This window comes from Mauremys reevesii, linkage group 2, assembly GCF_016161935.1.
Source record: "Mauremys reevesii isolate NIE-2019 linkage group 2, ASM1616193v1, whole genome shotgun sequence".
Lineage (NCBI taxonomy): Eukaryota > Metazoa > Chordata > Testudines > Geoemydidae > Mauremys > Mauremys reevesii.
This window is the reverse complement of record NC_052624.1, coordinates 287,555,656-287,581,755: the sequence shown is the minus strand read 5'-3', so window position 1 is coordinate 287,581,755 and position 26,100 is coordinate 287,555,656. Positions and strand designations below refer to the sequence as shown.

General features: G+C 46.2%; 1 protein-coding gene across 3 annotated transcripts in view; it reads left to right on the top strand.

The window, feature by feature from the left end:
• IQANK1 (IQ motif and ankyrin repeat containing 1) overlaps nucleotides 1–25,421 on the top strand; it is a 153,292-nt gene extending 127,871 nt beyond the window's left edge. The window contains exon 15 of one of the 3 annotated variants that reach the window (XM_039527860.1): nucleotides 25,191–25,421. In XM_039527860.1, the coding sequence (XP_039383794.1) occupies nucleotides 25,191–25,365 (175 nt within the window). In that variant the 3' untranslated portion in view covers nucleotides 25,366–25,421. The remainder of the gene's footprint in view (nucleotides 1–25,190) is intronic. The other 2 variants (XM_039527859.1, XM_039527858.1) reach the window with 2 other exon arrangements.
• The last annotated feature ends 679 nt before the right edge of the window (nucleotides 25,422–26,100 follow it).

Here is a 26,100-nt window from a genome sequence, read left to right as displayed (position 1 = left end):
GGACTGGCAGCTCCAGCCCTTCGGCCTTCTCCCCTTATAATTCTGGGGAAAGGCCAAAAGATTGCTGGAATATTTATCCTTTTCAAGCCCGAGGATGAGACTGTCACCTCAACCACCCCAACACTGGCCCATAACAGTCCAGGGTAGGGTTTGAGAAATTCCTGCACCCAAAGTAAAGTTTTCTGCAAATCCCTCTCTTGATGCCCAATCAGGTGTGTGAACTGCGCTGTTCAATCAAGGCTGCCTTTGACTCTGAAACCTAACAATGACTTTTTAAATTTCAACGTTGTTAACTGTTTTGTCACTGTACCAGAGACATCCAGTAAATGGGCTATCTCGTAATCATAAGCTCAAATCGCTGCCATGTCTCTTGCGAACCAAAACCACCAGCTTCCCTGTCAGGGTTCCCCCCCTCCGCCTCTGAACTCTGGGGTACAGATGTGGGGATCCGCATGAAAGACCCTCTAAGTATATATTCTACCAGCTTAGGTTAAAATCTTCCCCAAGGCACAAATTCCTTTCCTTGTCCTCGGATGGTATTGCTGCCACCACCAAGTGATTTACATGAAATTTCAGGGAAGGGTCACTTGGAATCTCTATCCTCCCAAAATATCCCCCCAAACCCCTTCACCCCCTTTCCTGGGGAGGCTTGAGAATAATATACCAACCAATTGCCTTAGCAATGTGAGTACAGACCAGACCCTTTGTCTTCAGGACATTGAAAATCAATCAGGTTCTTAAAAGAATAACCTTATTTAAAAAGTATAAGAATCACACCTGCAAAATCAGGATGGAAGGTAACTTTACAGGGTAAATAAAAATATTTAAAACACAGAGGATTTCCCTCTGACTCAGCTTCACAGTTACAAAAACAGGAATAAAACTACCTCTGTAGCATTGGAAAATTCACAAGCTAAAACGAAAGATAACCTAACGCATTTCCTTGCCTACTTACAATTTCTGCGATTTTAGATGGATTATTCCAGGTATATTTTCAGGAGATGTTGTACCTGCTTGGCTTCTCTCTCCATCCGGAGAGGGAACAACCAAGAGAGAGCAAACAAAATCTTCCCCCTCCAGATCTGAAAGTCTCTTCTTTCCTCATTGGTCCTTCTGGTCAGGTGCCAACTAGGTTATTTGACCTACTTAACCCCTTACAGGTAAGACGATTCAGTACAGCTGCCAAGGAGGGATTTTATGCTACCCTTCTCTCTATATTTATGACATTCCCCTAATAGCTTATAGGATGTATTGTCAATGTTCTGGGCACAGGGAATATCATGGTCCCGATATGTAGAAGGGGCTCTATAAATATGTCAGACAAAAAAGAATGATCAGGGCTGGTCAGCTGGTAATGGAAGATGATAGGAAAGCAGAGCTGCTCAATGCCTCCTTTGCTTCAGTCTTCACACATGAAAATAATGTGCCCAGACAACCAACAATGTTATCTTAGACAATAAAGGGGAAGGGATGCAGATCAGGATAAGCAAACATGTCAGAGGTCTTCTGACTAGTTTGAATGTATTGTAGTCAGCAGGGCCTGATGGTATTCACCCCCAAGATGCTGAAGGAATTAACGGAAGAACTCTTGGAGCTGCTTGTAATAATATTTGAAAATTCTTCTTTAAGTGATGTCCCCTTGGGTGCTCCACTGTAGGTGCGACAGTGCCTTTGCATCTGGAATCAGAGATCTTCAATAGCAGTGCCCGTCAGACCGTACATGCACACCTCCACTCTCTTGCACTATGCACGTGTCGTATATATAGCGCTGTGTGGTCCGACCACCCTCAGTTCCCTCTCGATCACCTGCAGTCTGGAACAGAACACTTAGCAGAGCCCATGTTGTTATTTAGATAGTATCTTACCTGTTTTTCTTCTCATAGTTGTTAGTTCCTTACTTTCCCTTTTCTGTGTCTTCCTCCTAAAACAAACAAACAAAAAAGTATTAGTTCTTTCTCCTGTTTCCCCTCCTTCCCCTCAGGGAAGGTACATCCTCATCCTTATGCCTGGTTCACCCGGGTTTAAGTGGTGTGTCTCGTGTGGAGCTGCCTTCTCTATAACGGACGGCCACACAAAGTGTATCCACTGCCTAGGAGAGGGACATGTTCCTCAGAAGTGTTCCCATTGCCAGGGTTTGAAGCCGAGAGCCAGAAAGAACATGGACCTTAAACTCAAATTAATTTTAGGGATGTCAAGTGATTTAAAAAAAATCACAATTAATCGTGCTGTTAAACAATAATAGAATACTATTTTTATAAATATTTTTGGATGTTTTCTACATTTTCAAATATATTTATTTCAATTACAACACAGAATACAAAGTGTACAGTGATCACTTTATTTATTATAAATATTTGCACAGTAAAAATAAAATAGTATTTTTCAATTCACTTAATCCAAGTTCTGTAGTGCAATCTCTTTATCATTAAAATTGAACTTAGAAATGTAGTTATGTACCAAAAATAACTGCATTCAAAAATAAAATGATGTAAAACTTTAGAGCCTACAAATCCACTCAGTCCTACTTCTTGTTCAGCCAATCGCTCAGACAAACAAGTTTGTTTACATTTGCAGGAGATAATGCTGCCCACTTCTTGTTTACAAGGCCACCTGAAGGTGACAACAGGTGTTCACATGGCATTGTTGTAGCTGGCATTGCAAGATATTTATGTGTCAGATGCACTAAAGATTCACATGTCCCTTCATGCTTTAGCCACCATTCCAGAGGACATGCATCCATGCTGATGATGGGTTCTGCTCGATAATGATCCAAAGCAGTGCAGCCTGATGCATGTTTATTTTCATCATCTGAGTACGATGTCACTAGCAGAAGATTGTCTTTTTTTTTCTCGTGGTTCGGGTTCTGTAGGTTCCACATCAGAGTGTTGCTCTTTTAAGACTTCTGAAAGCATGCTCCACACCTCATACCTCTCAGATTTTGGAAGAGACTTCAGATTCTTAAATCTTGGTTCGAGTGCTGTAGCTATCTTTAGAAATCTTGCACTGGTACCTTCTTTGCGTTTTGTCAAATCTGCAGTGAAAGTGTTCTTAAAATGAACAACATGCTGGGTCATCATCCGAGTCTGCTATAACAAGAAATATATGGCAGAATGCAGGTAAAACACAGAGCAGGAGACATACAATTCTCCCACAAGGAGTTCAGTCACAAATTTAATTAATGCATTTTTTTTAATGAGCATCATCAGCATGGAAGCATGTCCTCTGGAATGGTGGCCAAAGCATGAAGGGGCATATGAATGTTTAGCATATCTGGTCAACCCTGCTAAACCCAGGATTGTGAGTTCAATCCTTAAGGGGGCCATTTGGGGATTAGTCCTGCTTTGAGCAGGAGGTTGGACTAGATGATCTCCTGAGGTCCCTTCCAACCCTAATAATCTATGATAAGTACTTTGTAATGCTGGCTACAAAAGTGCCATGTGAACATCTGTTCTCACTTTCAGTTGACATTGTAATAAGAAGTGGGCAGCATTATGTCCCGTAAATCTAAACAAACTTGAGTCAACATGAGTCAACAATGCAATGCTGCTGCAAAAAAAAATACAAATGTAATTTTGGGTTGCATTAACAAAGGCATAGCATACAAGTCACAGGAGGTGATTGTAATGTTCTACTTGGCTCTGGTTAGACCTCAGCTGAAGTACTGTCTCCAGTTTTGGTCACAACTATATAGAAAAAATATAGGATAAATCTTTATATAGATAAAGGATCCAGAGGTGAGTGACAAAGATGATCAAAGGGATGGAGTTCAAGGCATACGAGCAAAGGCTAAAGGAACTGGTTATGTTTAGTTTAGAAAAGAGGAGACTGAGGAGGGATATGATAGTGGTCTTCAAATACTGTACTTGAAAGGCTGTTATAAAAAAGATGGAAAAAAATTGTTCTCTTGGTGCAGAGCGCAGGATAAGAGGCAATGAGTTCAAACTATAGCATAGCAAATTTAGATTAAACCTCAAGAAAAACTTCCTGCCTGTAGGAACAGTAGAACAATGGAACAAACTGCCTAGGGAAGTCGTGGAAGCTCCTTCACTGGAGATTTTCAAAAAGAGGCTGGATAGTCATCTGTCTCAGACACAGCAAATCCTGCATCGTGGCGTGGCGGGGCGGGGGGGGGAGGGGAAGGACAATTTAAACTAGATCAGAGATTCTCAACCTTTCCAGGCAACTGTACCCCTTTCATGAGTCTGATATGCCTTACGTACCCCAAGTTTCACCTCTCTTAAAAACTACTTGCTTACAAAATCAAACATAAACATACAAAAGTGTGACAGCACACTATTACTAAAAATTGCTTACTTTCTCATTTTTACCATATAATTATAAAATAAATCAATTGGAATATAAATATTGTACTTACATTTCAGTTTATAGTATATAGAGCAGGGGTAGGCAACCTATGGCACGGGTGCCGAAGGCGGCAAGCGAGCTGATTTTCAGTGGCACTCACACTGCCCGGGTCCTGGCCACTGGTCCGAGGAGCTCTGCATTTTAATTTAATTTTAAATGAAGCTTCTTAAACATTTTAATAATCTTATTTACTTTACATACAACAATAGTTTAGTTATATATTACAGACTTATAGAAAGAGACCTTCTAAAAACATTAAAATGTATTACTGGCACACGAAACCTTAAATTAGAGTGAATAAATGAAGACTCGGCACACCATTTCTGAAAGGTTGCCGACCCCTGATATAGAGCAAAATAAACAAGTAATTGTATGAAATTTTAGTTTGTAATGACTTTGCTGCTGCTTTTTATGTAGCCTGTTGTAAAACTAGGCAGATATCTAGGTGAGCTGATGTACCCGCGGAAGACCGCTGAGTACGGTTGAGAACCACTGGACTAGATGACCCTTGCAGTCCCTTTTAACCTTATGGTTCTATGATTTTATAATTTTATATCCTGCTACTCTTCCTCCTGGGGCCCTTCTCCTTATCCATACAATGCCCTACAGTGTCCATATTGGGCTCCTTGGGGACCAGAGAGGGAACATCCTTCTCAGATGCCCTGTCAGAGAGAGAGAGAGAGACTCAGAAGCAGAGCCTCAGGATTCCTGCTGAGATTTATTACCATCCTAGAATACTCAAGGAGCTGACTGAGGAGATATCTGAGCCATTAGCAATTATTTTTTAAAAGTCATGGAAGACGGGAGAGATTCCAGATATAGTGCCAATCTATAAAAAGGGAAATAGGGACAACCCAGGGAATTACAGACCAGTCAGCTTAACTTCTGTACCCAGAAATATAATGAAGCAAATAATTAAGTAATCAATTTGCAAACATCTAGAAGATAATAAGGTGATAAGTAACAGTCAGCATGGATTTGTCAAGAACAAATCATGTCAAACCAACCTGATAGCCTTCTTTGACAGGGTAACAAGCCTTCATAAGTTGCTAGACATACTACACACCTCCAGACCCAATCACTCTCCTGATTAATGATGCCTTTTTGGAGCCTTTAAAAAACTGTATGGCAAACTCCTGCTACTCCTCCTCCCACAGCAACAAAGACTGAGATGTACTATATTCTCACTAAGGGAGCTGAATATCTGTATGCCCATCCAGAGCCAGTCTCACTAGTCGTTTTTATCGCTAATGAGAGAACCAAGCAGCACCTCTCCCAAAATTACCCCATTTGAAAAAGACTCAAAGCATCTTGACCTCTCTGATGAAAAAAAGCTAGTCTATGATTTTCTTAACTATAACAACATCACTGAATTTATTGACAAATTGCTGCGGGAACATGAAGCAATTTCAGTCTTTAAAAACAGTGTCACTTGAGATCAAGATCTTCATTGCAGGCTGCCTTAGATGCAGCAGATATCACTTTGTGCTTTACAGTGACTTCTGTAGTGATGCATCGGTCATGGTGGCTTCAATCTTTGGATATTCCAGGGAAAGTTCAAGCCACAGTGGAGAACCTTCCATTTCACAGACCATATCTTTTGGGTGAAAAGATGGAATGAGTTTCTTCACATTATCAGAATCCCACCCCACTTTCCGGTCTTTAAGCATTTACACTGCTGCAACAAAGAGAAAATACAGTAAATCTCAGTTTTAACCAGAGCAGAGAACAAGCCCCTTTTTTACCCCCCGAGACCACCAACACCTCTAAGGAAGTATCAGAGACTGAAGAGAATACTGTCTGCTGCTACCAACTTCTCTTTGCAAGTGGTGTCCAGCAGCAAGCATCTCTTTTGATGGGATTGCTGGGAGATGAAAACCAGCCATTCACCTGGATATAGCTATCTCTTCCTCCCAGATTCCTTTTGGGAATAACCTTTTTCCCTAACGCAGAACATGGGCTGCAATAACAACAGGCAAGTGTGTGTTGGAAATCATCGTATGGTTATGCAATCCAATTCCACATAACTGCTACCTTCTGCCACTCTTGCTGTCCCCTTTGACAGACCCCTCATGAGAGCCTTCTCACCCAGGAGAGGGATCCTCTCCTTCAACTAAGAATGATAACAATTGTTCTGATATAACAGAGAGAGAAATGCTTTTACTTCAAATATTCCTCAGACCCAAGAAGAAAGGAAGTTGGAGGGTTTTCTTAGATCTCAAACAATTTCATCATCTGAGATTCAGGATAGTCACCTGAGCATCCATAATGCTGTCGATAGATCCAGGAGACTGACTGTAGCTGTCAACCGCTGTGATGCATATTTTCACATTGAAATTAATCCTGCACACAAGAGATTTCTGAGAGTAGTTGTCAGTCTAAACCACTACCAATACTGAGTGTTACCTTTTGACTGTCGACCGCACTGAGGGTTTTTATTAAAGTGGTGGTGGTGATGTTCCTGTGTCAATGAGGGATAGCAGTCTTTACTTAGCTAGACAATCAGCTCATAAAGGAAAAGTTTGATCAGAAAGTTAAAAGCTTGTTTCAAACATTTCTCCAACTTTTCGTGTCTCTTGGTTTAAAGGTAAGAAAAGAAAAACCTGTGTTATCTCCCAACACAATATATAGAGTTTATTGCTGTGAGACTGGATTCCTGGACAGCCAGAGTGTGCTTAGCTGATGGCAGTTTTCAAACTATGTCCATCTTTATCACTCAACTTCAAATGATTTCATGAACAACATTAAGGTTCTCTCACAGTCTGCTGAGCCACATGGCTTCATGCACTTTTGTGATGTTGCATACTAGCTTAGTTCAGGACAGCATACACCTCTAGCAAACACAGTCTATATATAACTTTAACACTTCCACAAAAGGTTCTTTCCTCTCTCAACTGGTGGAAAGACCCAGATGCACTTTGTATACAAGTTCCTTTTATTCCCCCCCCCACTTCTGAAAAGAACTACAGTGACAGATGCATCTCTTGTGGGTTAAGGAGCCCATCTAGACCATCATTTAGTTAAGGGCAAGTGTGGATTCCAAAGGAGGCACTCTTATACATCAATTTTCTGGAGCTCAGAGCAGAATGCACTTCTTACTGATGATTCAAAATAACTTCATTTGGGTAATGACAGAGAATATGACTACAGTATTTTTCATAAACAAGGGGGAATTAGGTTGTCTCTTGTGTTCAGAAGCATTATGATTATGGAATAGGTGCATACAGCACTGCATCAACCTGTCAGCAGATATACCTGTCAGGTATTCACAGTGTATTAGCAGACAATTTTAGCAGACCCTTCTCACCAGAACATGAGTGGGAGATTCAGAAGTCAGTGGGTCACTTTGTCTTCCATAAGTGTTGGATATTTTGTTCCAGAGAGGGTCAGAGTCCAGGTTCTCTGGCAGATGCACTCCTGATCCCTTTGTCACAAAATGATGTATTCCTATGCACTGATCCCATTACTTCCCAGAGTATTACAAAAAATCAAACAGGACAAAGCACTAGTTAGCCTAGTGGCCCTTATGTGACTGAGACAGTATTGGTTCCCAGAACATCTTCATTTGTTCACTTGACCTCTGATGCCAGACGTTCTGTCTCAGAATGAGGGAGGGACTCATCATCCCAATCTGTCCTCCCTCCACCTTTGATTGAAGGATGTCAGAACTAGAAAGAATGTAGAATCATAGAGTCAGAGGAATGTGGGGCTTGAAGGAATCTCAAGGGGTCATCTAGTCATGTGAGACTGTGTCAAAAGCCTCATTAAAATTAAGACATATCAGATCTACTGCTTCCTGCCCTATCCACTAGGCCAGAAAACCTATCAAAGAAGAAAATTAGGTTGGCTTGGCATATTTTAGCAGGAGTGTTGTAAGCAAGACACGAGAAGTAATTCTTCTGCTCTGTGCTGATTAGGCCTCAATTGGAGTATTGTGTCCAGTTCTGGGCACTACATTTTAGGAAAGATGTGAACAAATTTGAGAAAGGCCAGAGAAGAGCAACAAAAATGATTAAAGGTCTAGAAAACATGACCTATGAGGAAAGATTGAAAAAAACTGGGTTTGTTAAGTCTGGAGAAGAGAAGACTCAGAGGGGACATAACAGTTTTCAAGTACATAAAAGGTTGTTACAAGGAGGGAGAAAAATTGTTCTCCTCAACCTCTGAGGATAGGACAAGAAGCAATGGGCTTAAATCGCAGCTAGGACAGTTTAGGTTGGACGTTAGGAAAAACTTCCTAACTGTCAGGGTGGTTAAGCACGGAAATAAATTCCCTAGGGAGGTTACGGAATCTCCATCTTTGGAGATTGTTAAGAGCAGGTTAGACAAACACCTGTCAGGGATGGTCTAGATAATACTTAGTCCTGCCATGAGTGTAGGGGACTGGACTAGACGACCTCTCGAGGTCCCTTTCAATCCTACAAATCTATGATTCTATGCTTTCTTGTTGATGAATCCTTGATGGCTATTACTTATCATCTATTGCCTTGAAGTTAGGCTGACTGATTTATAATTCCTTCAGTCCTCTTTGTTTCTCTTTTTAAAGATAGGTACTATGTTTGCCTTCTTCAGTCCTCTGGGACCTCGCCCATCCTGTATGAGTTATCAAAGATAATTGCTAATGATTCAGAGATTGCTTCAGCTAGTTCCTTAAGTACTCTAGGGTGAATTTCATCAGGCCATGCCAACCTGAATACACCTAACTTATCTTAGTTTGTATCTGCAAAGAGCATTTTATCCTGATAATCAGTAGAAAGGATCCATAAGGAAAATGTACAGTTTAAAGTGGAAAATATTTGTTTCTTGGTGTGACCATCATGAACTTCTACCATTACAGTGACATTTCGGGCTATATACTTTCACTGAAGAACTCTGGTCGCTCACTCTGTTTTCTCAGGGTACTCTTGGTGGTCATTAGTGCCTTCCACCCATATATAGTCATTCTTCAGTATTTTCCCACCCTACCACATCTATATTTCTAAGGGTATTTCCACTTGTTGTAGAACATACACCAGCATTGGACCTTCCTATACTATTAACAGATCTTACAGCATCAGCCTTCAAACCACTGGCTTCATGTCCTTTCCTTCTCCTATCAATTAATATTCTCTTTCTTGTAGCAACAATATCAGCAATAAAAGTGGGAGGGTTAAGAGCTCTTACGATTGACCATCCTTGTATAGTTTTTCTCCAAGACGACATCTCCCTCAGGCCACACCCTAAACTCATATCCAAGATTGTATCTGAATTCCATCTAAATCAGATTATCCTTTTACCCAGATTGTCTGAATCCTCAGACTAATAGGGATGAGGCCAGGTTATAAACCTTAGATGTTTGAAGAGCTTTAGTCCTTTACTGCCAGAGAACAAAACCATTTAGATCCTCCCTGAGACTTAAGTTTCATTCGCTGAGAGAATGAAAGGTTCTCTGATTCTATCCAAAGACTGTCAAAATTTATTTTGAATCGTATTATCTATCTTTCATTATGAGTTAGCCAAACTTGATCCACCAACCAGTGTTAGAGCTCATTTGACAAGGGCCCAAGCATCCTCAATAGCCTCTCGGAAGAATGTTCTCATAGTTGAACTCTGTAAGGCCATTATGTGGGACTCTATATAGACTTTAAGAAGATGGTATGCATTGGTGGAGGCATCTAGGTCAAATACTTCTTTTGGTAGGGCAGTTCTTCAATCTGTTCTTAGAACCCCAAGAAACCACCACCATAGTTAGATCACTGCTGGGGCATCACCTGAAGTGGAATACACATAGGGACAAGCATTTGAAGAAGGAAGAAAAGTTACTTCTTTGGACAGTAATTGGAAGAAACAGGGATCCTCAATTCAGACCTTACAAGGTGGCCAGACTCAGAAACAGACCATCTTGACAATGCCAGACACAACTACAACAAGCAGCGTTCCAGCCATCAGGAAACAAACCACAGTTTTGAAGGCTTGGTCGAGGGTCTGAACGACCTTCCCTTAACACCAGCACCTACCTGCCTATTTGGTCGCTCTCTACAGCATTTTTACCAAGCTTGGGAGCATATTACACAAGACCATTGGGTCTTAGAAATAGTTCAGTTGGGCTATTTCATCCCTTTTACTTCTTGGCCCCCTACCCCCTATCTCTGCAGGGACCCTTCACACGAGCACCTTCTCAGACAGGAAGTAGATTATCTACTACAGCTAGGTGCCGTGGAACCAGTACCAACACAATACAGAGGAAAAGATTTTTATTCCCACTATTTCCTGACCCAGAAGAAAAGTGGTGGATGGTGACTAATACTAGACCTACGAAAACTCAACAAATCTGTATGCTCCCAAAAATTCAAGATGGTCACCTTAGGCACAATAATCCCAGCGCTGGAACAGAGGGACCAGTTTTGAGCCCTCAGCCTACAAGATACATATTTCCACATCTCAATACATCCAACTCACAGCCAATTCCTCCGATTCACAGTGGAACACAACCACTTCCAATACAGAGTCCTCCTATTCGGACTGTCCACTGCACTGAGGGTGTTCTCCAAAATCCTTGCAGTAGTCTCAGCCCACCTGCACGAACAAGGAATCATATTTTTTCCATACCTAGATGATTGCCTTATCAAAGGACACTCGTACACAGAAACATAAACAATCACATGATTGACCATCAACCTCTTCCAAAGACTGGAGTTGCAAATAAACTTTCAGAAATCCACATTGACACCCACACAACAACTGGAATTAATTGGGGCACACCTGGACTCAATTCAAGACAGAGCCTCCCTACCTCATGCCAGATTCCTAGCCATCAAACATCTCATAGACACCATCTCCATCTGTCCATGAATCAAGGCTCACCAGATTACACATGCAGTGTCTTCAGGGCTGGCAGCGTTCAATATACAAACCCACCAAACACAGCCTCAACATTATGGTAACACCAGTGACCAAAGTTTTAGCCTCCCTACAATGGTGGAAAAGACCGGAGAACATCTGTGTAGGTATTCCCTTTCACCACAGACCTCCTTCAGTCATAATCACAACAGACGCCTCCCTACTGGGCTGAGGGGCACACCTTGACTACCACATGACACAAGGCAGGTGGACTACATTGGAAGCACACCTTAGAACATAAGAACGGCCGTACCAGGTCAGACCAAAGGTCCATCTAGCCCAGGATCTGTCTACTGACAGTGGCCAATGCCAAGTGCCCCAGAGGGAGTGAACCTAACAGGCAATGATCAAGTGATCTCTCTCCTGCCATCCATCTCCATCCTCTGATGAACAGAGGCTAGGGACACCATTCTTACCCATCCTAGCTAATAGCCATTTATGGACTTAGCCACCATGAATTTATCCAATCCCCTTTTAAACATTGTTATAGTCCTAGCCTTCACAACCTCCTCAGGTAAGGAGTTCCACAAGTTGACTGTGTGCTGCGTGAAGAAGAACTTCCTTTTATTTGTTTTAAACCTGCTACCTATTAATTTCATTTGGTGACCTGTAGTTCTTGTATTATGGGAATAAGTAAATAACTTTTCCTTATCCACTTTCTCCACATCACTCATGAGAGGGGAGGGAATGATAACTCAGTGGTTTGAGCATTGGCCTGTTAAACCCAGGGTTGAGAGTTCAATCCTTGAGGGAGCCACTTAGGGCAGGTCTACACTAAGAGCGGGGGTCGAACTAGGGTACGCAAGTTCAGCTACATGAACAGTGTAGCTGAATTCAAAGTAGCCTAGTTCAAACTACTCACCCGCCCAGACGCCGCGGAATCGAAGTCCGCAGCTCCAAGGTCGACTCTGCCACCGCCTTTTGCAGTGGTGGAGTACCGGAGTCGACCCCGGCGCTTCCGGAGTTCGAACTATCGCATCCAGATTAGACGCGATAGTTCAAACTCCGAGAAGTCGAACTCACCGTGTCGACCCAGCTGGTAAGTGTAGACTAGCCCTTAGAGATCTGGGGCAAAAATCAGTACTTGCTCCTGCTAGTGAAGGCAGGGGGCTGGACTTGATGACCTTTCAAGGTCCCTTCCAGTTCTAGGAGATTGGTATATCTCCAATTATTACATTACATTTTATATACCTCTATCATATCCCCCCTTAGTCTCCTCTTTTCCAAGCTGAAGAGTCCTAGACTCTTTAATCTTTCCTCATATGGGACCCTCTCCAAACCCCTAATCATTTTAGTTGCCCTTTTCTGAACCTTTTCTAGTGCTAGAATATCTTTTTTGAGGTGAGGAGACCACATCGGTACACAGTATTCGAGATGTGGGCGTACCATGGATTTATATAAGGGCAATAATATATTCTCAGTCTTATTCTCTATCCCCTTTTTAATGATTCCACATAAATTTGCTAGAACTCAGAGCAGTAAGTTACACCTGTCTTCACTTCTTACCACTCATAAGAAACCAATCAATATGAGCAATGACAGACACTGTTGCATGCATGTTCTACATCAATGGACAAGATGCAGGGGGGAAGGTGGGAGTGGCTGATCCCACTACCTAGGCATTGAAGCCATGAGGCTAAACACCATTGCCAACACACTAAGCAAATGGTTTTCACAGGCGCACAAATAGGAACTGAACCCTATGGTCTTACAACAGATATTCTAGCAATGGGGGTTCCCATCTATCAACTTATTTGCCACAGCACAGAACCACAAATGCCCGCTATGCAAGACCAGGGATGACAAAGCCAAGAACATCTTGATTACCCCAGCATGGCCCAGACAGACCTGGGACCCTTAGCTGCTGCATATGTCAAGTCATCCTCCATGAACTCTTCCAATGAGGACAGACCTCCTCTCACAGGCTGACAGTCAGATCCTCCATCCATAACTGGTGAAGCTCCATCTGAAAGCATGGCTCCTCCATGGTTCCAACTACACGAGTTAACCTGTTCGGAGCAGGCAGTGGCGGATTTAGAGTTAGTGGGGCCCTGTGCGCAGCTTCATTTTCACACACACACCCTGGGACCCAGCCAAGAAGAAAAGCATTCTCTCTTATCACCCCCCTGTTTTTCATTATTTTTTTCCTTCATCCTCCCCCTATATTATAAGTAAGGGGAAGTAAATGACAATGAAGTGAGGTACCTTGATTGGGGCAGGCGGTTGGGTTGCAGGAGGAAGTGCGGGCGGCGGGCTCTGGAAGGAAGTTTGGGTGCTGGGTGCACACTCTGGCTGGGGGTTGGGGTGTGGGAGGAGGGGGTGAGGGCTCTGGGAGGGAGTTTGGGTGTGGGGTGCAGGCTCTGGGCTGGGGCAGGAGGCTTGGGTGTTGGAGGGGGATGGGGGGGTGGCACTTACCTTGAGCAGTGCAGCTCCCAAAGCAACCAGCACACCCCCCCGTCCGGCAGTGGCTCCTAGGCGGGGAGGGCAGGGGGTCTCCGGGCACTGCCGCCTGCAGGCACTGCCCCCACAGCTCCCATTGGCTGCAGATCGCATCCAATGGGAGCTGCGGAGTCAGCACTCGGGGGTGGGGGGGGCAGTGCACGGAGACACATACTACCCGGGTGCCACAGGGACATGCCGGCCGCTTCCGGGAGCAAAGCAGCATGGAGGGAGGGAGGCAGAGCGGGCAGGGAGCTGCCTTAGGCCTGCTGCTGGCTTGTCTCTGCGCACCCTTTACAGGGAGGGGGGGCAGCGGGTCTCTATGTGCTGCCTGGGGTGGGGGCAGTGCATGGAGCAACCTTCCCCTCCCGCCAGGGACACACAGAGACATGCCAACAGCCGGACGCTTCTGGGAGCAGTGTGGGGCCACCAGCCCCAGCAAGCCCTGCTGTGCCACCAGCTGGGACTCAGGGGCAGGTTGTCAGATATTTGTCCTCCATTTTTGGGGGGCCCCCTGTTGGGGGCCCCGTGCCACTGCACAATTTGTTTCATGGTAAATCTGCTCTTGGGAGCAGGTCAAACACATGTTATTGAACAGCAGACGTGATTCCACGTGCAATACTTACCTACAGAAGTGGAAACATTTTTCCACAAGGTGCCTACATAAACAACTTAGTCCCTGACTATACCCCTTCCAATGGTGCTAGACTCCCTTGTAAAGCTAAAGAACTGAGAGTTATTGGCAGGGTTCCTTCCCCACTCTGAACTCTGGGGTACAGTTGTGGGGACCCACATGAAAGACCCCCTAAGCTTATATTCCATCAGCTTAGGTTAAAAACTTCCCCAAGGCAAAATTCCTTTCCTTGTCCTTGGACAGTATTGCTGCCACCACAAAGTGATTTAAACAGATATTCAGGGAGGGGCCACATGGACCCAGAATATCCACAGCTACTCGCTGAAATGGAACCTCAATTATGGGGAGTGGCTGGAGACGGGCTTTGACCTGGTCTTGGGGTTTTCCCACTCTTTGGCACACCTTACAAGACGGGACATAAGTAGAAACATCCTTGCCCATTCCCTCCCAGTGGAAGGACTTCCTCAAATCGTCTTTGGTCCTGTTCACCCCAGCATGGCCACTAGGATGATCGTGGGCTAAGCTCAACAGCTTTATCTGGTACTTAGTTGGAACTACTAACTGTCTTTAAGGATGCCAGTCTTCCTGGTGCCCACCAGAAAGAGTTTCCTTGTATAAAAGTCCTCTTTCTACAACAAACCAAGATCGATTAGAAGAGCTGAGAGGCGGTGGGTTGCTCCGTGCTGCCGTCCAAGCTCCCTGGAGGCTTTCATCTGCTTTCTGCTTGGCCTGGAACTGTTCCCTTGATGCTGGAGACATCAGTTCCTCACTGGATTGTAGACTTGTGCTTGGTCCCTCTGGAAGTGATGTAGGTGATGGGGCTGTTTCTGTTGACTGTGAACCGCTCTCTGCTGGTGCACTATGTTGTATTTCAGGCTCAGGCTCTTGCGTAGGTTTATCTGCTGCTGCCAAGGCAGGCTCGGTGGTGCCCTCTGGCATTGGAGTTGTAGATGGGGGGAGGGATAGCTCAGTGGTTTGAGCATTAGCCTGCTAAACCCAAGGTTGTGAGTTCAATCCTTGAGGGGGCCATTTAGGGAAGTGGGGTAAAAACTGTCTGGGGATTGGTCCTGCTTTGAGCAGAGGGTTGGACTAGATACCTCCTGAGGTCCCTTCCAACCCTGATATTCTATGGGGTTGCAAGTGCTGGTAATGGTTTTGGTGTTGGTTGCTCCGCCAGTTCTGATTCCAGGACTGATTCTAGCTGGGTCTCTGCGACTGGATCCACTACTGCTGTCGCATATGTTGTACTGGACAGGCAACTTGGCTGTAGGCAAGTCAAAAGAATTTGACTTGAAGGGTTGACTCATCACTTGGGCCTCTGGGTTTATGAATTTGGGGTCCACTAAGGATTGGTGGATAGCTGACACCTGTGCTCCAGTGTCCCTCCATGCTATAACCTTCTTCCCGACCACACTCACAGTTTCCCTTCACTCTGAGGGTATCTGGGAGTCATCTGGGCCCAAGGACCTTTAGTGTGACCCCAGTGCAATGCACTGTAATCTGTTGGGGTTCTTGGGTCAGTTGGCCTTTACATGCCCCAGCTCGTTACATTTAAAACATTGGCCTGCTGACTGGACAGTGGGGAGAGGTGGGTTGCTGGAGAATGGTGTGGTGGGACAATAAGGTGTCTGGAGTTTTCCTTGGGGTGCAGGTGGGGCCTTGGGCTGCCCCCAGTGGTATGGTGTGGTCTTGTGGTGTCTCTTCTGCTAGCTACGCAAACTGCGACTAGGGTTGTTTCTCTCTGCTACCTCCACCCGCTTTGTTCCGATTTGACCCGCCTCTCTGATGATCTGGGACTGCTTGTATTGATCAGCATAAGAAGCAAGACTTTCTGCTGAGTCAATTTTCTTATCCCATAAATCCTGTTTTATATCATAGAATCATAGAATCTCAGGGTTGGAAGGGACCTCAGGAGGTCATCTAGTCCAACCCCCTGATCAAAGCAGGACCAACCCCAACTAAATCATCCCAGCCAGGGCTTTGTCAAGCCTGACCTTAAAAACCTCTAAGGAAGGAGATTCCACTACCTCCCTAGGTAACCCATTCCAGTTCTTCACCACCCTACTAGTGAAAAAGTTTTTCCTAATGTCCAACCTAAACCTCCCCCTCTGCAACTTGAGACCATTACTCCTTGTTCTGTCATTGGTCATAGTCAGGAACTGCTCCTGTACAACCAAATCACACATTCCTTCAAAGCTAGTTACACCCTTTTCTTTGACCCATTTAATCTAACAGAGCCTTCATCTGGTTTCCATAAGCCACATTACTTAGTGCAGCCCCTCTCTTAAGGGCTCTAAATTTTACTCTGTAAGTTTAAAGAGTAATTTGAAATTGTTTCAAAATCAAATCCTTAAATTTACCATAGTTAGAAGCATCCTCAATAGGCATCTTGTTAAATATGTCCAGAGCTCTTCCAGTCAATTTTGCTACCAATGTTGTCATCTTGTGATCTTCAGAAATTGCATGGAGGGTGCACAGTCTCTCAACAGTGATGAAATATTCAGCAATATCACTGGATTCATCATACTATGGACATAGTTGCTCCCATTTGTGGATTTTTGGGAAAGTGGAGCCAGCTGCTGAAGGGTTCTGTCTTTTCAACTCCATAACAGCCAGTTCATGCTTCTGGGCCAAAATCTGGGCCGGTATTTCTCTTTTAGCTCCAGGGCTCTTTTATGGGCAGCCTCCTCCCTGGCTGCCTCTGTCTCCAAGTGGTTTGCCTCCTTCCTCTCCAACTCCTCTCCAACTCCAAGCGCTTTAAGGCCATTTGTCTTTCATGTTCTGTCTTCCATCAACTTCCAATCTGACTAATTCTAGTTTCTTTTGGACCTCACTTTCTGTCATCCCAGCCTGCCTCTGCTTAGCCTAGCCTAACCTGAGAGCTAGAATGAAAACAAACAAACAAACAAAAAAAACAGCTTGTGAATTCCCTTGCAGGAACTTAACTACTCTGCCCTCAGGCAGAGAAAAAAACCTCCAGCTGCTCTCAGCTTTAAAAAAAAGTGTCTGTTTAAAAAAAAAAAAACCTCCCTGGTTTTCAAGCCCAAAAGAAAAAAAAATGTCCTTTTAATATCCTGAGGTCTGTGCTTCTGGTTCAAAATGATCCTACCGTGCTGCCACCATGTTGGGGTTCCCTCCCCACTCTGAACTCTGGGGTACAAATGTGGGGACCCACATGAAAGACCTCCTAAGCTTATTTTTACCAGCTTAGGTTAAAAACTTCCCCAAGGCACAAATTCTTTTCCTTGTCCTTGGACGGTATTGCTGCCACCACAAAGTGATTTAAATAAACATTCAGGGAGGGGCCACTTAGAGCCCCATCCTCCCACAATATCCCCCCAAGCCCCTTCACCCCCTTGCTGGGGGAGGGGTGGGGCTTGAGAATATTATACCAACCAATAGGTTAACAAAGTGAGCACTGACCAAATCCCTGGTTTTTAGGACACTGAAAACCAATCAGGTTCTTACAAGAAGAATTTTATTTAAAAAAAAAAAAGGGCCAATGCTCAAACCACTGAGCTATCCCTCCCCCCCCCCACACACACACTTTATTATAAAGAAAAAACATAAAAGCATCACACCTGCAAAATCAGGATGGAAGATAACTTTACAGGGTTAATAAAAAGATTTAAAACACAGAGGAGTCCCCGCTAGGCTCAACTTCAAAGTTACAAAAACAGGAATAAACCTCCTCCTTAGCATAGGGAAAATTCACAAGCTAAAACAAAAGATAATCTAACACATTTCCTTGCTATTACTTACAATTTTTGTAATTGTTAGATGTATTAGTTCAGGATCTTTTTAGAAGCTGGGTTACCTGTTTGGTCTCTCTCTTTGTACCAATAAGGAACCAACAAAGAGAGCACAAATAGAACTTCCCTCCCCACCATCCCAGAGTTGAAAGTATCATCTTTCCCCATTGATCCTTCTGGTCAGGTGCCAACTAGTTTAATTGAACTGATTAACCCTGTCAGGGTTCCTTGAACGCTGGGGTACAGATGTGGGAACTCGCATGAAAGACCCCCTAAGCTTATTTTTACCAGCTTAGGTTAAAAACTTCCCCAAGGCACAAATTCCTTCCGTGCCTTAGTATCACTGCCACCACCAAGTGATTTAAAGCAAACATTCAGGGAGGGCCACATGGAGCCCTACCTTCCCCAAATAGCCCCCCAAAGCCCTATACCCCCTTTCCTGGGGAGGCTTGAGAATAACATCCTCACCAATTTGTACAGGTGAACACAGACCCAAACCCTTGGATCTTAAGAACAATGAAAAATCAATCAGGTTCTTAAAAGAAGAATTTTAATTAAAGAAAAGATAAAAGAATCACCTTTGTAAAATCAGGATGGTAAGTACTTTACAGAATAACAAAAGACTCAAAAACACAGAGGATTTCCCCTCTAGGCAAAACTTTAAAGTTACAAAAACAAGGATAAACCTCCCACTTAGCACAGGGAAAATTCACAAGCTAGAACAAAAGAAAGAAATGTGTTAGATTACCTGTTACTTACTATTTCTGCAATAGTAGATGCTTAGTTCAGATATGGCTTAGGAAGATGTATTTCCCTGCCCCTGGTTTCTTGTTGACGCCAGGAGACACAGACCAAAAAAAAAAAAAAACACCTTCCCCCACAGATTTGAAAGTATCTTCTCCCCTTATTGGTCCTTTGGTCAGGTGCCACCCAGGTTAGCTGAGCTTCTTAACCCTTTACAGGTAAAAGAGGAATTAACCCTTTATAGGGTAAAGAGGGAATTTATGCTACCCTTAGCTGTATGTTTATGACAAACCCCTTACAAGTAAGTGAGTCTGTACCTCAGGCCCGGAGGGATTTATGGTACTGCATACATAAAGGTTGGTACCCTTCCCTTTATATTTGACAGTTATCATTAAGCTTTATAAAAGTACATCTTGCGGCAATTAACACTGCCATGACAAAAATCGACGGAGTCTCACCGTTTACACATCCAACTACAAAACACTTCCTTGCGGGACTCCAGAGCCTTTACTCTGAAGTGCACCCTCCCATCCCCACGTGGGATCTGAACTTAGTCCTCAGGGGATTCATGAGACACCCCACTTCAAACCCTTAGCTACCTGCTCCTTACTACACGTCAATGAAGGTAGCATTCCTCGTTGCCATCACATCATCTAGAAGGGTGAGCGAGATTAGTGCACTGATGGCCAGTCCACCCTACATGAGACTCTTCAAGGATAAAGTCACACTGTGACCTCACCCTAAATTCCTTCCGAAAGTGACGTCCACCTTCCACACCAACCAGCTTTGCCATCTCCCTACATTCTACCCTAAACCCCACAGGAGGCTTCATTACATGCTCTTGATGTTGGGAGGGACATAGCCGTCTACTTAGACAGGACTAAACCTTTTCATAAATCCAGGGGCGGCTCTAGGCATTTTGCCACCCAAGCACGGCAGGCAGGCTGCCTTCGGTCTGCTGAAGCCGCAGGACCAGTAGACCCTCCGCAGGCAAGCCGCCAAAGGCAGCCTGCCTGCCGCCCTCGCGGTGCCGGCAGCGCGCCCCCCGCAGCTTGCCACCCCAAGCATGTGCTTGGCGTGCTGGGGCCTGGAGCCGCCCCTCAATAAGTCACCAAGACTGTTCTTTTCAACAACTGAACACTCCAAGGGTGATGCGATATCCATGCAACGACTTTCCAAGTGGATATCGGACTGTATCCAATCATGCTATCAAGCCCATGACATAGAACTCCCTGCTGGGGTCAGGTCCCACTCTATTCGAGCCATGTCAACATCTGTGGCATTCCTGCATAATATACCCATTCTGGATATTTGCAAAACCGCCACATGGGCATCAGAACATACTTTTGTCAAGCACTATGCCATTATACAGGACTCCAGGGCAGATGCCATATTAGGCCTTACTGTCCTTTCCACTGCAACTCTGCACATAACTCCAAAGCCCCCCACCCCCATCATAGTAGGGACTGCTCTTCAGTCATCTGAAGTGGAGCACCCACAGGACCATCACTCGAAGAAAAGAGGGTTACTCACCTTGTGCTGTAACTGAGGTTCTTTGACATGTGTGTCCCTGCTCTTCCCCTCTACTTTGGAGTTGGACACGAGGACTCTACGGTAGAGAAGGAACCGGGAGGGTCGGACCATGCATGGGCTGAAGCAACTCCAATGGCACCGCGAGTCAGCGTGGCCCGACCAGGCACTGCTACTGAAAATCTCTGATCAACGGTGCTGGGACGCACCATCACCTGAAGTGAAGGGGAGCACCCACTGCGACACACATCTTGAAGAACCTCAGTTACTGCACAAGGTGAGTAATCCTCTCTTCTGCTTTACCAAGCCCTCCTCGGAACCAAAACAGATGGAAGGCCCAAGATGATTTTCCATACAGGGGTTACCAAAAGCCAGTACGAGATCATAGACACTGAGACAACTTAGGAAGACCCTGGCATCAAAGGGTCATTAGCACTGATGCGCTGGCTGGCTGTGTATTTCACAGTGGCACTAATCTAGAACAGGACCTAAAAAAAGGTCATGGTCCTGGCTTAGAACTGGAAGTTAATTAAAATTGGAGGTTGGTAGCGCAGAACCCAGCAATAGTTTAATAAAATGCTCTTCTATGAGGCCCTGGCCCTGCCCACATATGGGTCAGTCAGAGCTTTGAGGCTCTGAATCCACATCTGTGCTTGGCACACAGCCACACGTGTTAGATCAACCTAGCCAGACCCAAGGATCTTGATGGTGAGTGGATGCTGGCTTTACAGGTGGCCAGATTTAATCAACTAGGGCTGAAGAGCCTCTCCCAGTGTGTGGGAACTGAGTTGGCCCTCCAGTATCTGCGGGACAAGCCTTTAAGTTGATGCTGAGCGTGCCCAGTGCCAACCATTGACGGCTTGTGCCTCCCGATATGGGGGGCGCAGGGGCACAATCTAAAGGGCATGACACGTGACCACCCCACCTGCATCCCCAGCAACTCTGCACCTTGTGCCCAGCCCAGGGCTGCCATGCTTTCCCCACCCCACCAGAGTTACCTGGGTTTTTTGGGTTTTTTTGTCTTGTCTTTCTCCCACTGCGCCTCCCCCTGGCATGTTCAGCCCGTCCCTGGCAGGTGGGAAGTTGACTGCTCCAGCTTGCTGCTCTGTGTGGCACGGTGGCTGCCTGAGAGAGCCCATTTGGGGTGGTGGCGCCCCTCTTCCCCCAGGTCTGGCTGCCAGAGACAGGGACCGAGTGAGCTGGAAATGTGCCGGAGGAAATGGCTTCCGTCTCGCTCGCCCCAGTGCCAGCAACCAGCCTGGGTGGGGAGTGGCCCGGCACCACCGCCACCTCCCCAAATGGGCTCTCTCAGGCAGCCGCCTCACTGCACAGAGCATCGGTCCACAGTGGCCACACAACAATGGCTGGTCCCACCCCCTCCACTCCCCAAACAGGCCTGGCTGCCAGGGAGAGGGCCAAGCGTGCCTGGGGGCAGGTGCAGCTGGCGGGAGGCCAGAGCCCCTCTCCCCACTCCCGGCAGGCCAAGCAGAAATCTGGAGGGCGTCACTTGACTCGGAATTCCCCCCATGCGTTGGCTACTGGACCTTAGTCAACTGGACTGAGGAGCCGCCCTCATCGGTAGGACAGTGGGGCAGCCCTTTTGCTGCCCAGGTCCAGCCAAAGCTCTCCTCTCATGCGCCTTATAGAACCCCGACAGTCTCACGCTAACAACATTTGCTCCCAGAGATGGGACGCATGGAAAACACTGGGTGTGCTCAGAGCGCACTCAACTTCAGTGGCTCAAAGGAACTGAAGAGTGGTTTGCACCAAGACTTCTCCACCGTTCTCTTTCTGAGACACTCCCCCCCGCCCACAACGCACCGTACTATAAAAACTCCAGGGCCCAGTGTGTGGGGGCGCGCTGGGGCTCTGGCTTCAGCCACCAGATGTATTGCGGGGAGCTCTGGGGTTTTAGCTCTGCAGGGCTTGGGGCGTCAGCTGTGGCAGGGTTCTGGACTTCAGCCACCAGGCAGGCAGGGAGGGGCTCAGGGCTTCAGTTGAGGGCTCCGAGCGGGGGCAGGGCTCAGCTCAGAGGTTCTTTCCTTTGTAGCATTGTGTGTGTGTGGCGGGGCGGGGTGGGGGCTCAGGGCTTTAGCCACATGGGGCGCTGGGGCTTTGGGCGGGGTGGAGCTTGAGACTTCAGCCCCACAGGGGCACTGGGGCTCCAGGCTTTAGGTGCCTGGGGACCACTCCCAGCTTCAGCCCTGCGGGAAGCACTGTGGCTCAGGGCGCTGGGCTTCAGCCCCATGGAGGGGCACTGGGGCTAGGGGTTTTAGCCCTGGGCGGGGGGGGGGGGGCGTACTGGGGCTCGGGCCTCCCCGTGGCTCTGCTCCTGGTTTCAGCCCCATAGAGGTGCTGGGGCTTAGGGTCCAGGCTGGAGCCATGGGGCCCTGTGGCCCCCTGAAACCAACTCGCAGATCCCCGGGAGGCTGCCGACCCTGGTTGAGAACTACTGGTTTGGACTACGCTGTCTTTTATGCCTCTGGAACTCTCCAGGATGGGCGGAGAGGCAGAGAGGTTTGAGTGCGTGCCAGACCAGTCCAATGGTGCACACTGCAGGATTCATAGAATCATAGAATCTCAGGGTTGGAAGGGACCTCAGGAGGTATCTAGTCCAACCCCCTGCTCAAAGCAGGCCCAAACCTAACTAAATCATCCCAGCCAGGGCTTTGTCAAGCCTGACCTTAAAAACCTCTAAGGAAGGAGATTCCACCACCTCCCTGGGGAACCCATTCCAGTGCTTCACCACCCTCCTAGTGAAATAGTTTTCCTAATGTCCAACCTAAACCTCCCCCTCTGCAACTTGAGACCATTACTCCTTGTTCTGTCATCTGCTACCACTGAGAACAGTCTAGATCCATCCTCTTTGGAACCCCCTTTCAGGTAGTTGAAAGCAGGTATCAAATCCCCCCCCCAAATTCTTGATTCCACCCCGGCAACATGCAGAAAGTTCGTCTTCCCTGAAGCTATATGTGAAAAAGTTTGTTGTTTCAGCATATTTATTTTTATTTATGTAATGAGTATAACAAGTTCAGGCATTAACACAGATAGTCTCAAATTTAAATTTGAAGAGGTTTAGTTTTTAAAAGAACTTACAATAATTAATCTTATTTTATTTTAAAATTGATTTTTGAAAAAAATTCCTGCTTTTTATCTACCTTTATGTGGTACGCCCCCTCCTTGAAGCCTTATCCCACTGACTGGGGATGGTTACCAGAGAACCTTGATGGTTGAGGAGAGAGAAAACCTGCTTCCCTGGTGGTTACTTGGTCTGCACCCTTGAGTCCTTTGCATGGCTCTCTTTCGCTCCTCTGTTTGTTTCATGCATTCTTGAGCATGGCTTGTTGCTTGCACCCACTTGTGCTCCTGAGATGTTGAATAGCTTTGGAGCAAAGTCGGGGTGTGCAGAGACCTCCCTCGGTAACAAATGTTTCTCTTTCTTCCAAAGCAACACTGGCCCCTACGAGAATGGTCCCAAGAGGCCTTGTAGATCTAGCATCTCTTGACCTTTGTTTTGTTCCAGTTGGTTTACACCTCCATGAGAGGGAGCAGGAACAAATAGAGTCAAAGCATTCTGTGACTGGGCCACAGAAATCTCAGTGCACTGAGGGGTGATGGAGCAGGGGGCCATGATGTTTGTTGCTGCTGCCGTGATAAAAGCTGGGGTTCCAGTGGCAAAGGTGTGACTGCAGCATGTCCATGTTCTCTGCATTGCTGAAGACAGCGAATGGGCCCTGTAGCTAGAAGGAGTGGCTAAGCCCTGTGAACACATTAGAACTGTTTCTTATATGTGCTGGCGAGAGGTGCAGTCCCAAAGGGCTAGATTTATAAAATGACTTTGGCAGCTGTGTCTTTAGTCCATAATGTAGGCACCACTGTCATCACAGAACCACAGCTCAGTTGACACATAACCCTGTAGACACCAAAGGGTCTGCCAGTGAAGTCCCCAACACACCTAAGTCCTGACATCACACAGATGCTCAGCATGTGAGGTCACACCTAAGCTGGCAGCAGTCTCAAACGCTGCAGCCACTGACTTATCGTGCTGAAGGGCCCTGAGCTGGCAGACCACTCAGAGCATGCCTAAGTCCTCCCGCAAAAGCCAGCTAGGGGAGGGGAGTGAGTGGGTGAGCGTGTTTATAACCAATAGCTAAGTGATTAGCTGGGATGTGAGAGACCCAGATTTGCAGTTCAGTGTTACTTGAGTTAGAACAGGCCCTAAGTCTGGGACCAGGGAGCAGGAGGGTGACATGGTACCTGAAACCATGAAAGGCAATAAGGTTATGCAGGACGGGGGCCACAGAAAGGCCTGACGGGCATCAGAGGAACCATGAGTGGGTATGAGACAGTGCTGGGAGTGATGCTATGAGAAAAGGACAGACTCACCAAAGCCCAGCAAGGTGAGGGAAAGGAGTGAGAGCCCCAGAAGTACTGAGTCACCACTGCCCTTTTCTGATACAGTACCACTCTCAGTAGTCCCTAAGGGCTTCCCCTTTTGCATGCCATTGAGATCTTTCAGATGTCTTTACGGCACCTTCTACACTTCGCCCCTATGTAACTCATAGCTCTTCATGGTTTCAGCCACCATCTCATAGCCCTCTCCTTCCATTGTTAGCGTCAATCATCAAGGCAGAGACGTTTGCTTTGCACAGATACAACTTTGGTGCCTTTGTTTGAGTATTCTGAGGTTGCTGGCCCTGCTCAGGGGAATTGTGTTTCCTCGAGCCAGTGTCCATGCAACACCACCTGTGGCTTTTTAGAAGCAGAAGTCAGTGTGGCCACGTGAGCCCAGTAACAGCACGTCTATAAACTCTGCTGTTCAACTGCGTATCTCCTTCCTCTTACAGGTACCTGTCCTTAGTCAGGGCAACAGATGGACCAGAGTATTCACCGACTGAATTTCAAGCAACTAGACTTGGAAACTTTAAATTATTTGTTGTCATCAAACGTCACCAGCCCCCTGAGGAATTGCTCCAAATTCTCCTTCCAATTCGGGTCATTCTGGTCAAGTGCAGCCTGTAGGTATGGGGCAACAGGCAGCAAGTGGAGTAGCAGCTGGTGTCTCATTAAAGTGAAATTGTATTACAAGGCTTGTGTTTTGTAACCAATCATGGGCAGTGCTAGGGGTCGGCTTTCTGCGTTTCTGAAGGGAAGGCCACAAAGTGCAGGGATCATAATAGGGCAGATGGGGAGGTGCCAAATAGCTGAGCTGAACTCACCCTGCCAATAGCTAAGACTGCAGGATGCAATTCTGTTTAGCAGCACTATGGGCAAGGCCATACATTTGTGACTGAAGGCCCCCCTTTGCAGGCTCAGCTTGTCTCCCCAGACAGTGACTCACCTTCGGTGAGATGGTCATTTTCTTTCAGGCAGCGAGTAGGACGATGAGGCCGTTTCTTGCAGTCCCTGCCCTTTGCACTGTGATACCTCAGCAGCAGGCAGGAAATATGAAAGAAAAGTGCCTCTGCCTGACCCCTGCAATCATCTCCTTTCTGTTTATGATCCTGCCCCTCCCCCCCACTGGACTTGATGTAGCCTGTTGTTGTTTTTTCTTTCTTTTCTACTACCGCTTTAGTGCAACTGCTGAAGGAGGCTGCAACTTGGTGCCATTTCCATTAGCCCCACTGAGACTGTTGTTCTCCTGCCAGCATAGTGTAACGGGGACAGGCTGGCTGCATCCGTCCATGAAACACCCTCAATCCATGCTCAGCCAAGGCTATAAAACTAAGGAGCCTTTTTATATCAATAATAGGACTT